The 17868-nt window shown below is 40.6% G+C and overlaps 1 protein-coding gene, 1 long non-coding RNA gene and 1 pseudogene across 3 annotated transcripts in view; all 3 read left to right on the forward strand.

Annotated features, from left to right (window-relative positions):
• LOC149117105 (uncharacterized) overlaps positions 1-17868 on the forward strand; it is a 256173-nt gene that overhangs the window by 230834 nt on the left and 7471 nt on the right. The window lies entirely within an intron of this gene.
• Positions 4616-6756, forward strand: LOC149117131 (uncharacterized). Its single transcript, XM_089282790.1, has one exon. The coding sequence runs from the start codon at positions 5462-5464 to the stop codon at positions 5975-5977; it is 516 nt and encodes a 171-aa protein (XP_089138916.1). The 5' UTR covers positions 4616-5461; the 3' UTR covers positions 5978-6756.
• Positions 8724-16390, forward strand: LOC110060675 (uncharacterized; annotated as a pseudogene). The gene is made up of 12 exons (XR_016205562.1): positions 8724-9226; positions 9805-10446; positions 10788-11078; positions 11644-11986; positions 12365-12701; positions 13306-13514; positions 13667-14118; positions 14287-14423; positions 14630-14748; positions 15067-15399; positions 15614-15794; positions 16042-16390. The product of XR_016205562.1 is annotated as an uncharacterized LOC110060675 (transcript).

The raw sequence follows: 17868 nt of genomic DNA on the forward strand, positions 1-17868 counted from the left end.
GTCATATAGACTTTCTTCTTAGAATCCATCACACTAAGATGCTGCAGGGAATTTATATCAGTTTACGCTCAGCAGGAAATTTGTTTTCCGGCTTGCGCTCGCCCAATTTTTTTTAAAAATCTTCCAGTCTCCCCCAACCCCCGCTCCGTCCTCGCCACTTTAATGAAAAAAAAAAAATGGAATGGGCCGTCTTTTACCCCAAATACATTTTGTTTTCACCCACTTTAAATTCAAAGTTAGCACAAGGGTGGGGTAGGGGACTAGGGGGAGTGAATAGGGTGTGGCTACGAACTCTTAGCTATTTTCCACTACTCACTAAGCTGAGCAATAGCTGAGTGCGCTAAGGAGAAAAACGGGAAGTTATCTCGTTTTAACTTGAAAGAAAAACGTATTTTGAGCGGAAGCAATTGAGTAAATTACTGTATTAAATATTTTGAACAAAAGACATGAAAAAGTCTTGTGTATGTTTATATCATAATGGAAAATCTTAATTAAATTGTTGCAGTGGCCATGTAATGAACTGTTAAATACATTGCGTGCAACATCAACAAGAAAAAGAAATTGTCTACATAGGAAAACTTCTTCACCCCTCCCCCGTCAGAAAAAATTTAATCACTTGATTCGGAAGTGACGAAGGAAAAATTGCGTTACACTCAGTAGACCGAGATTTACGTCTTGCACTTAGGAAGTTTTTCTATTATACAAGAAATTAAATGAATATCAAGAGGTTGCTCACTGAGAGGTAGATATTGTAACATATGGATTGATTTACCGGAAAAGTGTTGCACAAGCTCAGCCTGGAACCGGCGTACAAGCTCGATGTCAAGATATGACCCTAAATTATAAAGCGCGGCAATACGAAAGCGATGGAAAAATTAACTGAGAATATCAAAATTGTTTGTCTTCAAACACCCATTTGGAAGGTGAGCCGTCATCGAAGTATTATTCCAGGCTTACTGGGTAGTTTTAATGGGAAATGGCAGGGTTTTTTAATGGTTTGCTCAGAAAGCGAGCTAAGGCTAGTCGAATTGTTTACATTTCATGATTAAACAAAATCTCTTCGAAAGGTCAAATTGGGTCAACTTGCATGGCGCCGTTCGCCTCAGAAATAACTTTTGCCAAGAAAAAAATTATATCACGTTCAAAAACAGCTCTTGAACTTGCCAGAATCGAATTTTGAAAGAATTCTACATAATACCGAGTATGTTTTGAGATGTTTGAAAACGGTATGGAATTTTTGATTTTCAATGTCTAGAAACTCTTCGCTTGCTCTCCAGGAATTCGGAATTACAATTGTAAGTCTAAAATATCATCAAAGCAGCTTAGCAATAAAATTGTAAACAAAGGAAAACCATAATTTGCTATGCGCCTTCACGCGAGTTCGACGAAATTTGACATCATTTCTGTGATTTTTCGGCTTCACGGGTTGTCGACGGTTTTTCGTAATTTCCTCAAAAATGTAAAAACTCTAGAACCTAAGACTTATATCACGATTCTTAGCATACCATAGGTTATCTCTGGACGAAATATCGAGAGGTCCATTTTTCCAACTTTGTGCCACATTTTTTCAATCTCACTCGGTCCCTGCAGAGAGTCGCTCTTAAGAGTGCATGTCCATAAAAATCAAAAATTGAGCGGCAAATTTCAAAATTTCAAAATCGCTCAAACATTGGCTATTAGTAGTCCATATTGAACTATTAATCGCTATGTGGTTCATTTGTCAAATGGGGTTTTGTTTCGGCAGAAAATGACGATACTCGATTTCGGGGCCCGGCATTGGAAAATTAGACTCAAAAATTAGCCATTTTGAAGCTAACGGCTTGCCGTAACTATAAACCCCGAAGACATTCACTTGTATTCAGCTTATTCTACAACTTTTGCAGGTTTTATTTTACAATTCCTATGACATTTGAAAAACATTAAGATATTGAGTGAGACCTGAAGGAAAGCCCTCTGTTTTTCCATGTAAATTACTAGTAAACTTCAAAAAATAATTTACCCTACTACCTTTATCACAAAATCAAATGACATTTATCACGTAGAATTCAAAGGAGATGGGCTCTTAGCTGATATAATTTTTTTTCTGTGGAAATTAGATTGTGCTATACGAGAGAGCGCTCAAAATTGCAATTTTTCGTGAAATCATACAAGAGATTGCGTGACCTACCGTAACTGACCGCTGTATCATTGCAGCTCAAAGCCCCAAATTCAATAAAAGATATGTCTTCTTGTTCTTGCGAAGTTTTGTCATTTATTACTGTTTAGAAAATACAGCGGCTAAGGCATGCTTGGTTTATCACTAACTTGTATGATATTTTTTTTATGTGAACAGTGCATATGCAGTGCGTTTACTCTATTCTTTTCAGGTGAATGATACTGTTTTACCGGTACAAGAGTTAATTAATTGATACCATTTCTATTTTTGAAACGGCTGCCAATTGTAAGGAATTTATGCTTTAAAGAATCAAGTTTTCATCATTAATCGCTAGGGGCTACGCAATTTTTGATATAAAGCTTTGAAATGAACTATTTGTCATTGTGGTTATGGTTGCTAATTATAAACAAGTTGTGATCCCAATTAAAGGAATTTTCCTACGGTCTGTCTCACGCTACGCAGTTCAGCGATGGCGTTTTCATGCTCTTTTCAGAGAATAACTGGAACAGACTGCTCGTTTGATAGGCTAGATAAAAGCAAGAGTCTTGAAATTGTTACTTTACGCAATTGCTCAAAGGATATTTCGAATCATTGTTCTCACTGGTCATTTTCTGGAGTGACAACGGAAAGTGAACTTATACTTGCTAGAGTGGGTATTTTCCGCGAGGACGAGACGCAGAGATTAGACACAATCTGCCCACACCACAGGTGTGAACTCGGACTTGGCTGGTGGCGAAACACTTCTAAGTGCTGTGTGCCACAAATCTTATCTCAACATGGAGCAAATAGAAAAGCGGATCGAGGAATTACGAAAATGGTATCGGACCACATCTTTAAGACGACGGGGAAGTTTGTTCCAGTTGGATCAGGTAAACTATGTCTCAGATTAAAGATAACCGTGTTCAGAACTGAATACTGATTTACGAGGGCCGGAGGAAATTCTAGGAGCAAAAGGTAACATGCAAGTCGGCAAGACACGCTAAGTTATTTAACGTTACGAATCGAACTGAAACTGGTTGTTTATTTCAAACGACCTTGGCGAGGGATTTGACAGACAGGGCATTTGTTTCTCTAGTGCAGATTTTGGACTTGGCGATATATGCCTGTTATTTTTTGTTTCTGTTAAATAGTATCCATATATAACAGAGTAAAAGGAACTAGCTTTATTCATTACGTGTTCTGAATATTCACGAAAGGTTGCTCTTACTCTACTGGAAGTTTTCTCTTTCGTTTAGACCCTTTTTAAGGCGTATTTGCTCTAGCTTGAAATCTGCGGGGCGATTAATCCTTGACTTTTATTTTGGTAGGCTTTAAAATAGCTGGACGTACTCGCGCTGTGAAACGGCTAAACCATCTCTGTGTAAACCTTTTTCTTGCTAGCAAGCACAGCTCAGAAATTCAATTCACTTACCAGACAGGGATCTTTGAAATAGGAACATGCTTACTTACGGTCTCTCGGATTTTGTTCTTCTTTTCACAGCTTCCATTTTAATTTGAATAAAACACTTCTATTTAAACACGAGCGTTAGTTTTCACGTGTCGGGGCGAATTTGGTTTGAAGGTGACAGTTGTTCTGTTTGTACCGCCAGGCATTTGTAGAGACTGCAGAAAAAGTGTTTTCGAAAGCTCAGTTTCCAGTGTTGCTAGTATCACGAGTATTGATATGGAGGAAGGAGCAGCATGTGCCACGCCCTGGAAAGATTTGGAGTCGCTTGCACGCACACTTGGCCATGTTACTTTGGTATGGACGATAATCTTACAATACACTGTAACTATAGTTATCTAGTAATTTGCAGGTACAATGGAACCCCCGCTCTACGGACACCCGCTTAATACGGACTCCCTGATATTAAGGACAATTTCGTTTGTCCCGACGCAAAGCTCATATTTCGTCTGTAAAATTAACCCGCTTATTACGGACACTTATTAATACGTACAACGGACACTTTTCCGTGTCCCCAGTGAAAAAACTCTGAAACATCGTCGACCCCGCTTTGCAGACAGTATTAGAAAAACAACAGTAAAGTAATTTTAGTCCGAGAGTACTGAGTGAGTAGATGTGCGCACGGTCTCCATAGTTTAAACTTGATGCAGTTACAGTCACAATTACCGAAGAAACTTAACAATGGTTTAGTGCTGTGAAAATTTCCGGTCGATAACTTGTACAAATTTCTCCAAGAGTATGCTAGATGACTATTAGGTTTCCGTAGTTTAAACTTATTGAGCCTTAAGTACAATTTAAACATTTTGTTGCCGTAAAAATGTCTGCCTTACTCCTCTCATCGATAAAACACGTGTCCTTGACTTTATGTCTGAGAACCCGCTTAATACAGACGGAACTTTTGGCATGTCCCCTTGGTGTCCGTATTAACGGGATTCCACTGTGTTTGAATTTGAACTGTTGTTCGCACGTTGACACTTTGTCATTGCTATTATTTCTTGTTGTTTTTATTATTATCTGATATTCGTAAGCGCATCAGAACAGCATTTCGTCCATAATCTGATCAACACTTGTTTTGCATCAAGTGGACTCAGATGTGGGAGGCGCGGTGGCCTCATGGTTAGTGCGCTCGTCTCCGGATTGAGCGGTCCGGGTTCGAGCCCTGGCCGGGGACATTGTGTTGTGCTCTTGGGCGAGACACTTTACTCTCACAGTGCCTCTCTCCACCCAGATGTATAAATGGGTACCGGCGAACTTAATGTTGGGGGTAACCCTGCGATGGACTAGCATCCCATCCAGGGGGGAGTAGAAATACTCCTAGTCGCTTCATGCTTCAGAAACCGGGATAAGCTCCGGCCTGATGGGCCACTTGGCTCGCATGCAGACTTTACCAGGTGGACTCAGATAATGAACTGCCTCATTTAACACCTACCCATCACTTAACAGCAGAGACACCATGTAGTGCGTACAAACCATCGGAAAGCTCGGAGGATTCTGATAACGAGACCATACGCTCAGAGAGCAGTAAAGACAAGCTAAATGAATTCTTATCGAGCAGAGATATCAGTCCCATCAGGTCTAAGCTAAAGACACCGTGGCATTTGACCAAAGAATGGACTAAGCGTCATTACGTCAGGAAAGCGCGGCAAGCCGTCCACGCCGTAATCGAGGAAATTGCACCAGAGGATACAGGGAGTCTATGGGAGGCCTTGTTGTCATCAAAAGCATGCGAGTTCCCACTGGACACTAAAGGCCATGCTGACGTGACACTTATTGAGGCCCTCACTGAATGCTACAACAATGCAAGCCACTGGAGCACTCGCCGACAAATCCTTTCTATTTTAGCTGACAAAATTAGTTTCAAAATGCTAAAGAAATGGATACCTGATCTGACACGCTATAGGTTCGACATTGCCAGACACCACCAGCTTCTCCATGGTCGTGGAGCCGTGGCGCCGACTACACAGCACACTCGTATGTATGTAGCGCCAGGGCAACTAAGCCACTTCCTGAACTTCATTACAGGCATGCACATCGTCCAAGACCTTCCTTTTGGCGAGAAAAAGCTGAAATTATCATCTAATGAAGAACTGACGATACCGAATGTCATACGAAGTGTCATTCCGGCACAGATCATTTCGCAATACGAGGAGCTATGCAGTGAGGAGGGTTTCAAACCAATGGGACGCAGTACTCTTTACAGAGTTTTGCATGTCTGCTCGGCCTCTGTGAGGAAATCATTACAGGGATTGGACTATGTTGGCGCACTGGGGGCCAAGGCATTCGAGGAATTTGAGCTAGCCGCTGAGAAACTTGGTGATAACTGCGGCCTGGGTCTGTCGTGGGCTAAAGATAAAAAAAGAGGAGCTCGAAGTAGCTAAGCGGTATCTCAAAGGGGATTTCAAGGTAACCTTGTGTTGTTATTGTAATTGTAATATGTTGCATGGATGTGTAAAGAAACTGGACATAGGCAATTAAAGCCAATGTTCCAAGAAAAGATTTATTAAAAACGAATTTCAACAGTTGATATAAGATTGCTTCGATATAACCCAATTTTATATTTTGATTTCATTTTCTTACATGGCTTGTGTTTGTAGCCAATACAATGCGCGCTCTGATTGGCTAATTCTTGGGCATTATTCTCCTGTAATTCCCACGGGCCGATTACTTGTCTGCAAAAATAAAACGAAAGGTAATTTTTTTTTAAAAAAAGTGAAGCCTTGGAGCCGACTGGCTCATAGCTGCCGGAGCTTATCCCGGTTTCAGTAGCATGCAGCAGCTAGGAATATTTCTACTCCCCCTGGACGGGATGCTAGTCCATCGCAGGCCATGATCACTCCCCCGCAATTCGTTAGGTTTCCCCAACAATTCGCAGGAACCCATTTACACCCCTGGGTGGAGAGGGGGACTGTGAGAGTCAAGAGTCTTGCCCAAGAACACAACACAGTGACCTCGGCCAAAAAACGAACTCGGACCGCTCGCTCCTGGAACGAGCGCACTAACCATGAGGCCACCACCTGCTGAAAATGATGTATGAACACGCTGAGAGTGAATTCTATTACCCTGACGAGCTAAAATTTTAGAAGAACAGCGAATTCAAAGCGTTAAATTACGAACGAGTTGGTGCTGGACAGGACGAAGGAAACAGCCAAGAAGAAAATGAATGAACAGCCAAGAAGAAATTGAAACTTTCGTCTACGAGCAAAAATGGAAAAGCACGACAAAGAAAGCAGTCGTAGACGTGAAAACGTTCCAACGTTATCTGTCGCTAATAAACTAAGAGAGTGTAGAAGGTTTTGACTTACGCGTTTGTTCACCTGATTTTTGCGATGACTCTTTTTGTTTGTTTTGTTTTTGTTTTTACAAGCCACATAATAAACTATTTATTAACCTTGAATGTTTGGTTAATAAGTAGTCGGTATCGCAATAGTAATTGTATCATACTCAAAATAGCTACATGGAAAGGCTGGATATCAGAAAAAAGGTTATGCTACAAAAAGAGGGCTTATACTGTAGTTACTGTTAGTAGTAAAGAACACTTTCAACAAAAAATAAAACATTGGCTTATTTTGAATTCATTCTCAGGTTCATGTTTCCAAAAGCTCTGCTGTCCCAGACCACTGTAGGGCATACGCTTTGAGTGATCCTGACAACCCAAACTATTCTGTGAATTGTGACCACGCCCACTGTGACAGCTGTGACCGCTGCTTGCTTGTTTCGTCTGTAGTGAGAGAGATTGAGGAAGGCTTAGTGACGGCTGAATGCTCGGACAATAAAAAGGAAGAACTGGCGTTTGTTATTTCCCAGGCCAAACAGAGTGTTGAATGCTGGGAAGCCCATTTATTACGGTCTGTAAATCAGGATGAATGCAGACTTGACATCTTGAGCAGCCTCAGCGCCTCGTCCATTCTTTTAGTACTTGACTGGGCGATGAAATATCTTCCACGTAAGTACCGGGAAAGCCAATCTGATTGGTTTGGTAAAAGAGGTATATCGTGGCATATAGCAGTGGCAATTAAAGGCAACAGCGGTGAAGTGGAGATGATGACATTCGTCCATGTGTTTGAGAGTGCTACAGCTCAAGACAGTAGCTCGGTGTTAGCCATACTTGATGACGTCTTCAGTCAGCTCAAGACTATTATGCCACAACTGCAGACCATTTATATTCGAAACGACAACGCTGGATGTTATCACTGCGCACAGACCCTGATTATAGCTCCTCAGATTGCCAAACGTCATGGCCTTCAGATCTCTCAAATTGACTTTTCTGAGCCACAGGGAGGGAAGGGCGCTTGTGATCGTAAGGCAGCCACTATAAAGTCGCACATGGCAGAATATCTGAATTCTGGACACGAAATTGAGACTGCTGCACAGATGAAGGAAGCTATCGAGTCTTCCAGGAGTGTGCGCGGCGTAAGTGTGAAGGTATGCAGTCCTCCCAATGTTCCATCCAACGAGAGTTTCAAGTGGGAGAAAGTGAGCTTTGTCAGCAACCTACACTACGGCCAGGAAGGGATAAGAACGTGGAGAGCCTACGACATTGGCCCTGGGGAGAGTATTCCCTGGACAAAGTTCGATGTCCCTGAACAATCGGAACTGCCGACAATGGAGATCAGACCCTCGACCAGCGAGACTATCACAAGCTTTGTTCCAGTAAAACCCAGAGGAACAGGTGGCCGAACCCCTGTAACTGAGGTAGAAGGCAACTCAGACTGTGTAGATGAGTCATCAGATGAGTCAAGCGTTGATGTTGATGCTGCCAACAAGTGGCGATTATTTACATGCCAAGAAGAGGGATGTGTCAAGACATTTAAACGGCATTCGTCGCTTGTTAAACACTTGGACTGCGGAAAACACAAGCGTGCTCTAGAGTATGAAACGCTCTATGACAAGGCCATGATAGAATACACGACTAAACTGGAATGTGGCGCGAGTAAATGCCCAACGGTCCTGGACGGAAGTAGACCATCACTACCAACTGTGCCAACAACTCTTCCAATGGGATGGGCACTGAAATCGTCACAGTCCCGTCGCACGAAGTTTACTGAAAACCAAAAGCAGTACCATTACAGAATCGCGCCCATTGAAAAGCGTCGCCCGGGAAAAGTGGGGTACCTATGATGCTTTGCGGGCGCAATGACCTGGGAACTGAGGTTTCAAAAGTTCACCGCCAACTTCGGTCTTTAAGACCTGAATTGCCGAATTCCCAAGCGGGAGTTGTAAAATTTCGCTTTGCGTCCGTTTACAGACAATGGAGATACAATTGGAACAATTAGTATTGTTTGAAAGTGGTGAAATGCTCTTTTCGTCGGTAAAGAGCGAAGGCTTCGTTTGCATATTAACAGAGCGTGAAGTGTTTATCCGTATACTAAACACGCGATCGCGAGCAATCCTTTACGATAAGAAAAAATCGACGTCCGCCCCGTAGAATTCTGTAATCTATCCGTATTTATGAACGGAAATTCTCATGTAGTCCTTACTTTTAATGTTTTAAGTAGCCACTTATTCGCGTGGAGAGTTGGTTTTGTTTTGGAACTGAGCATTTTTTAACGCTTTGCGATCACCGATCGCCGTCACCCGACGCGCTCGGTGACTTCGAAATCTGTCCACGTTGGAGCTCTATTTTCAAGGTGAGTGTTTGCTTTTGATTTTAGTTTTCTTCTACTATAAATGTATTGCTACGAACATAAACGAAATTGCTTTCCTCGAAGAGAGATCGCTAAATTCGATCGCACCATCGGATTGTGTCATAGATTTTTAAACCAGCTGTGTGAACCTAAATAAATGTAAATAAACATTCGGACTGCCGATGGTTTGTAGTTTTGCTTTTGGCTTACCATACATTATTCTGTTTGTTTAGCTCTGATAATTTGAAGATCTCGCATTACTGAAATTAACGTTCCCTTATTTATACTCCAAATACGACTTTGCTTTCACTTTTAGTGGACATAAATCTTAAGTAGAAAAGGTTGCTGAAAAGCTGATAAGTTTCTTTATTCTCCCTAGTGGTGTTATCATCAAAGTATTGATGTTGTAAAGAGAAGTGTGATTTTGATATGCTTATATGAACTGATCCCCCTTGAGCACTCCAGATCGATGTGATTTGTTTACTTTTTTCGTTCATGCTTCAATAAAGTTACTGTCACAATGAACTGCCCAAGATATATGAAAGCTTTCTGGTAATTTTTTTTCTCTCATTTATTTCCAGGAATACCTCTTCACAATGAACACCACAGATTTTGGTCGGCCCATGTCTTCTCCAGCTAAAACAGTAGGCTCAAAAATATTTCTGGAGGCTCGTAAGGGACTTAGTCCTTTTGGCTTTTTCAATGAGAGACAGTGCAAAAAAGGAGCATATAAACAAATAGAAGAGATGCTTAAACAATATGGGCTGACGGATGATGATATTTATCTGGACAGAAACTCCAGGAATTTTATTTCAGCGGAAGCCTTTATTTTGACTGTACTTGCTGGGAACAAACTTAAAGACCCTGGCCAAAGTGCAGAACAATTTTCATGGGCTAGTCTATGCTTGTTCTTTGCCCGAACCGTGGTAAATTCCACTTTTTCAAGAGAAATTGCTGCTGGAAGTGTAACTGGATCTATGACTACAAGCAACACACAAATTGTAATACTGGCAACAGAAACCTTTTCCACACAAGGCAGTTGCACTAATGTACCACAGCCTAAAGTGTTCACTGGCTGTATCAAGCCCCCAGAGTCAACATCAGCTCTGGCTGGACGTTTACCAGGTGGACAAACATTGTGATCTACTAAACTGGAGGAGAGGGTAAAAAAGCAGAGCAAAATATTGAGTGACTTGGCGCTGGAAGTTAATTATGGTTCTAAGGTTTGCAAAATTTCTATGTAAATGTTTGTTGTTTTGTACATGCAGGCCGCTCACCCAGTTTAATTTGTTCCACTGTACACTATGTTACTAGTACACACATGGTTTTCCTGAAAATATTTTGATCCTTATTATAGGTACAATTGGGTGAATTTAGGGAGTTTTATCAATGTAGTTGTTGAAGTAATTTCAAATGTTCTACTAATGTGTGTGACATTGAAAAATAATATTTTGATGTTTCTCTGAAATTGTTGGTAGTAAATCAAGAACAGATTAAAATTATTTAGAAAATAAACAGGACCAGATTGTTGATGGAATACAATTTTGGCATATTCTTATTACAGATTGACTTCCTCCATGGCATGTCATTATCAGTGGGCCGGAGATTTAGACAGCAGTGCAGTAGTGACTCAGTCTGGCAAGGACAACTGTAAAAACAAGATATTATCTTGTTGACTAAGCTAATTCGTACAAAGGCTGGGGGCAGTCTTTACAATCAGATTGCAGAAGAGCAGGCAACAGTGCAACTCCCACCATCAGCAATCTTGAAACTTCAAGATCAATGCAATTCTGGGCAAACAATTGATGAGATCAGGAAGATATTGCCACCTGGATATCTTGCAACCAAAAGAAAGGTAATTGTCTTTCAATTATATGTGTCTTTCCTGATATACTTCAAATTATCTGCATAGGGTCTTCTATTTATAAGATCAGGGTGAACACACAGAAAACATTTTACAAAGTTCGAACATAAACAAATTGAACTTTGGTTTGGATCAAAAGATTGCAGAATTCTGCACAATTCCACATACAATCGAAGTTTTTTCCCACACAATTTGCCTCCCAAATTTTGCACTACACTGTAGTGATTTTCTCCCTGCATCCTATTATTGTATTAAAAAGGCAAACTTGGTGATCAGACTTTAATTCAAGTAAGGAAAGTCTTATCGTTATAAATTTGGACACACATTTTGCCCAGTGTAAGAAACAAGTCACATGTATGGTTTACTTTCATTTTGAAAACAGTGTTTTGGTAAAGTGTAGAATATATCAATACTGATATGGCAATCAAAATGCTTACAGCATCCACTAGAAGGGATTTTCACTTTGTGAGCAATGCATGAAAAATCTCTCTTTGGGCTGGCCAATAATTAAATAAAATTTGATGATAACATAATTTTGCAAATTTTTTTTCCTTAGGTTGCTGAGCTAAAGAGCAAATACAAATTAGAATTTGAGGCTATAATGCAGCCACAACGAACACCAACTGGTTATCGCATTGAGCCCGCCCGTTTAGTTGAATGTCTGCGGTTCCTTTACTATTGGCTTCCTAAGGAACAGGGGTGGTACCTTTATGGGGATGGGAGAAAGTATGGCAAGAAAGACACTGTGATGATGGCTATCAGCAATGTGAACAATGAGCAGAAGTTAAATGGCGTAGAGTTTCTAAACCCAAAAGAAATGTGGCCTGTTCATGTTTTTCATCACAAGGACAGCCGTCGAAACCTTGAGCTTAACATTGGAGATGGCCATGGTGGACAAGGTATATGCACACTTACATGTTAAACTTTTATAATCCAATATTAACTTTTGATAAATTGACCAAATTACCATTAATGTTTCCTAAAATTGAAATGAAATACTCATAAGCTGATCATTTGAACAGTTCAAGATAAATAACATGGTTCAGCAAACTTGATTTCAGCTTTGTAACTTTTTGTGGTGCTTGAAAACACTCTGAAATGGTACAAGAGGAATTGCAACATCTATAAGGAAAATAAATTATATCCTCTCACATAATCATAGTCAGCTTTCAAGCAACTAGTGCTTGAAATATATTTATAATGACGTAACCTACAGGCATCATGTCCTGGTAAATTGCGTAGTGTTATTATAGATCATTTGTTCATTAACATTGTAGGATACTTGAATGAATGGATTAAAGACAGTCAGAACCTGGGCCACCAGGTGTTCCTTGGTGCAGACTCTAAGTTCTTGGATGCTGTTGCTGATCCAGAGCTCAGCCCACTCTCCCAAGACAAGTGGAACCTATGGATGCAGTGCTCAGCATCACAAAAGGGAAAAGTAGATCCATCCACAGGACTGAGAACAGACCTCTTCCCAAGTCCTCTTCCCAAGTCCCTGCTTCCTGCTCTCACCGGTGATCATATCCTTATGTGTATTAGCCATGGCTTCACCAGAGTTGCAGAAAATCTAATAATGAAGTTTGTCTGGACATGTCTTGATCTGGAGTCAAGGTTGGTGTATTAGTTAATATATACTGTTTGGGCGGTCTGTGTTCATGATTAAAACCTTAAAGAATTTTTGATCTGACCTAGAAATGATATAAAACACTTGGTGACGTGTGCAAGAAACCTAAAGAGCGCCCAAGCGAGAATGAAGTGACTGGAATTGTTTACAAAGTTGAGTGTACATGTAGATCCTGTTCATGTGTATACATTGGTAAAAGCACTTTGGGGGGGGGGGGGTGGGGGCAGAGAACAAGCCTGGCACAAGAGGAAACAACAAACCGCAATTGAACAATTATTGTGCCCCTTAGGGATCGCTTATTCATCTAGTCATTTTTAATAGTCCGATGAAGGCAAACAGAACATTGCCAAAAATTTAGTTTTTATATTTTTTCATCATTTTTAGGTCAGATCCAGCATTAAGGTTTTAGGTAATATAGTTTTTTTGGAGTTTGAGGATATGCCAAAGATGCAACCCTTTTAACTAGGCTAGTACACTGACCTCCTACCCTCCTGAATGAACCCTGTTGCTTCTACCATGTACATGCTGTGTTTATCTCACATGCCCCTGCTTTTAAATATTAAAAATTGTTATTGTCACCTTTTTCTATAGGTATGGTAGAGAACGAAGGAATGCTGCATTGGCACATCTTGCTGCTAACATGAATTCAAGAGATGTCAGAGGAGGTCATTTTGAACTTCCAATTGATCCAAGAGGTCACCTAGGTGACCTCAGCCTCAACAAGTCACAAGCCTACACCATCCTGGCTCCCTCAGAGGACTTCAAAGACAAACATTACAATCACATCTTGGATAATGTAAGTTCTGGTGTTTACTTAAATCATCAAACCTGACCACGAGTTAAATTACTCAGTTATAAGGAGTAACATAATTACTACAAAACACATGCCATACATGTATACCCTTAGCAATTACTTAAAATAGTTTTCCAATTATATCTATCAGTACTAAAGTTCCTGTATCATATTCATATGTTCTTCCAAGTTGTGAACTGCAGCAGATGTTGTCCCCAAAGCTTGCTGAGGCCCTTGGATGGACATCACAAAAGATTAATGACATTGACTGTGTGAAGTTTATTTGGTGGCATTTCTATCAGATGTACAGGATACTGCGGAAAGATACAGCTCAACTAAAGCCAGGGCATCCAATCAGTTCAACAAATGTTGAAGACTATGAATTTGGATTACACGACTCTGAAATTGCCAGATATGTTTACCATGCCAATATGTTCCATGCTTTGATGGTTTTCCGTTATGGCTGCAAAGAATTAACACCTTATATGATGAAATTTGTGGATGTTGTCCCAAAACATCTCCACAGCACCCCATTCAAGTCACTCATGCGTGTAGCAACTGAGGGTGGAGAATGGACCCATTACATGCATATTTGTTTTATTATCAGGTATGTTATACCAGCATTTACAAATGACTACCGGTATACTGTAGTAGTGAAATATAATGTATTATCTGATCAAAACCACAACCAGGACCAGGAATTTAAGGACCTGACGATTGTAGGGTCCAGTTCCTGACTATCATTTCCTTAATATCAAAATCTTTCTGTTTGCTTTTAGCATTCAACACGAGATGGTGGCCTTCACAAGCCTGACACAATCCTTATGCTGTTGTCTTGGTCATACCCTGAACAGATTAGGACTGACTTTGAGCATTATGTGCAACGACATGTTGCAGCATATACAATTCAGAAGGGGTAAGTGTCTATAATAAGATAAAAGCAACATCCACTTTTCTACAAGTAATTGCTTTCATAATTAAAACCATTTTTCCCTAATTCACAGTCAAACCACTATTGCTTTCCTGTGGTTTGCCATGAATTACTCTTGTTTGGTTACATAGGCCTTTTCCTTATGATCAGCAGTGACATTACAATATCTTGTTTTTTTGTGTGTGTTACAGGTGGAAGACTCATGTCCATCCCAGACCAAATCCTCCAGTTGCTGTGTCTAGTGTAAGTGTAGTTAGGCAATTGTTGCCACCAAGGAGGATGGACTTTGTTTTAGTTGGAAGGATACCTGGTAGGTGAAAATTTCCTACAGTGTATAAACATACAGAAGTATTAAAATAGTGCTGTTAACAAATGCTTGAAATGATTTTGTACATGAAACCTGTGCAAATAGAAGTAAATAAATACACAGCTGTCACCTTATAACTAAACAAAGAACTAGATTGACATGCTCAAAGATTAAATAGAAAAGTGTAAAGTCAGGGGGTGTTGTCTCCTGCAATAATAATATTGATCACATGTCATATCTTTTTTTAAAGTTTTTGCATGAACAAGAACAGCAACAACATATGATTTTATATGAATTATATATGTGTATGTGTGGTTTTAGGATCAACACAGAAGAAATTTACAGAGAAAGTGGAACAAAATGGTGGAAGAGTTATTTCAATGTCAAAAGAGAACCTACCTCATGAAAGATGTTATCTAGTGTGTTCAGAAGATGAGGTCAAAAGAGATTGCTCAAAGCTTAGCAGTGATTTGGTGATGGCCTACCAAAGGGGATGGACAGTTGTGAAACCAAGCTTCATCAGATTGAGTGGGCAGTAAAAGAAAGAATTCCACCCAACGTAGAAGAGCATGCAGTAAACTTGACTCCTCTTGCAGCTTTGTCGACAGGTGCATGTGGTGTAATGCAGCAGTCTGTAGAACGGTTACGATTTAGGTAATGCTCTATTTCATGATCAGAATCTAATTTCTTGTCATAACATCATACCGGCTACAAAAATTTGGTAAATGATCAGAATCTTTTTCCTTGTAATAATGCCAAGATATAATCAAGCATGCAGGTCATGATCCCAGTCTAATCTCATATTATCACTTCTTGAGAACAGTAAAAGAATATCTGCAGGCTGACATTTGATTGTACTTTGTTTCAGTAAAGAGATTTCTGGTTTTGCTGCCCTGAAGAGAACAATAAGAGAAGTGGAAAAGGGCCCAGTGAATGAGAGTGGTAACAAATCTCAGATGAGGGTTCACAAGAAGAAAAAAGATGCAATGGTTTCCCCCAAAAAGCCACCAAATGGTTGGACAGCATTTCTCAATGAGAAATTGGAAGAGGTTAGTTGAATAAACTTATGGAAATTTCAATAAAATGAAATCATTTCTACATTTATTTTATTTTATGTCATTTGCTTGATTTTTTTAACTTTTGTTGACTGAAAGAAAAATATAAGTGAGATAATGAATTCTGGCAAATGTAGTATTTGTCTTGAATATAGAAAAGGTAGCTGAATTTATTGAACATTAAAACAATTTACATAAAATATAATACTGATCTGATGTTTTTACTTTAAATTGCTTCTAGAGAGTGCAAAACAATCAGAGTCCTGGACGAACAGAAAGGATGACGTTCCTCTAATCAATTCAAAGCATGGCAGAGGACTGGCGACAACTTTCTGACCTGGAGAAGAGAGACTATAAACAGAAAGCCACTGACCTCCATTTGTCAAGGAAAGAAGCGAGACATCAAATTCGTGAGAAAACAAAAGAGAATCGCCAGAGAGAACAGCTCCGGGAAAAGGCGTATGAAACTTTCGCTAGTATCAGAATTAGTGATGACCGAACTGTAAATAGAACAGCTTAAATCGTCTCAAAAAGCAAAACGATGTTTGTAGATATAAGGAAAATAATAAACATTATATATACTGTTCAAAGGTTGTGCCAATAAGTTAAGCAACATCGCGAACATTGATAGCAATTCCCCGTAATACGAAAAAACAAATATGTTGTATTCGCTGCTTTTTTTACCTTCGTACAGTCAGTCACTTTGTTATCAAAACAAAGGGTCATTGGCACCTCTAAGTTTGTGACTAGTATTTCGGGTTTCATTGATGCAGTAACAACCTTCCACCTTTAAGTTAACGTGGATTCGTTCTTTTTGGCCAAGAACCTGGGACAGGGTATGGAAAGGATGATAGTGCCATTGTGACGTTGACAATGACTAACAAGAAAGTACATCACGGCCATACATGTAGTCTGAACTACAGAGAGCGAGCAGAGAGCGAGAAATAGATCATACTTTGCTGTTTATGTTGTTGGTCACGGAATGGTGAAAATTTTCCGGCTAGAATGAAAGAAGTTTTCAATTGACTCGCTGTGCAATTTTGTGGAAAGGTGAAAATTTACGGACTTGAGAGAAATAGAAATTATCAAGCGCGTTCTGTTTTTCTTTCTTGATTGGCGATGATAATGTTGGCATTTCAGGGAGAGGGAAAGAGTTTCTGTTCTGTTGGTCATGACTTATTACATTTGGTGGCTTTTAAAAAAGCCGTTTGTGAGGCAAACGAAGATAGTTTACCAATTGCTGAACAATCAGCAACAGTCGGCAGCAGTGTCTTGGCGGTAGCTGTTTTGGCGAAACGAACAGGTGGACTCTGCGAACTTGATCTTCACGAGGAGGGATCGTGACGGCAGGTCCAGGGCAAACTCGGCGAAGGTTGCGTAGAAGTAGCGGTCGTCTTGTTTAAGCTTAACGTCCCACTTTTCACCAAGCAGGGGTCGAGATCGTGGAGTCGATTCTTCGATTTCTCCACCTTGAAATTGTTGTCAACCGCTGACCCAAGTAATTCAAGATCGTGGCGAAGATCAGCTGGGCCCATTTTGATGACGAAGGTGCGAGCTGCCTTGGAAGATATTCCTCTGTGGATCTCGCAGCGGAGCTTGGCTGCCAAGTCGTACCGCCGAACTTGAAGCTGATAGGCGCGGTTGGCCATGTGTAGTTGCAGGGACTGGGACAGCCGCAGGATGGCTCCTTGTCGGATTTCCAGGACCGCCTTCTTTAACTGGGACGAAAGTTTAGTGTCCTGAAGTGTGTGTACCGCGGACGCTGGGCAGGTCAGCCTGAAGTTTGCTAGAAGGCGAACGGCGACACCATCTGAAAACTGGCACTTCTGAGCATTTAGGAGAACCTCAAAGCCGAACTCGTCTTGATAGAGCTCCAGGACAATGAAGACGACGTCTGCACTGTTCGGGGTGAGGCTCACGAGATCTCCGCAGCTGATTTTGTTACCATCAAGGCGAACGATGGTCGCGAACTGCGGTGCTATGGCTGACTGAACACTGACAGGCGCCGATACGGGAGTTGGTGTTGTTGCTGCTGGCGCCGCTTGGGGCGAAGCTGCTGGTTTTCTCC

This window comes from Orbicella faveolata, unplaced genomic scaffold (genome assembly GCF_042242905.1).
Source record: "Orbicella faveolata isolate gen_17 unplaced genomic scaffold, um_ofav_v1 contig_12, whole genome shotgun sequence".
In the NCBI taxonomy this organism is placed as follows: Eukaryota; Metazoa; Cnidaria; class Anthozoa; order Scleractinia; family Merulinidae; genus Orbicella; species Orbicella faveolata.

Bases quoted from the DNA above. Each gene is read 5' to 3' on its own strand.
- LOC149117131 (XM_089282790.1), top strand. From the start codon at position 5,462: ATGCTAAAGAAATGGATACCTGATCTGACACGCTATAGGTTCGACATT.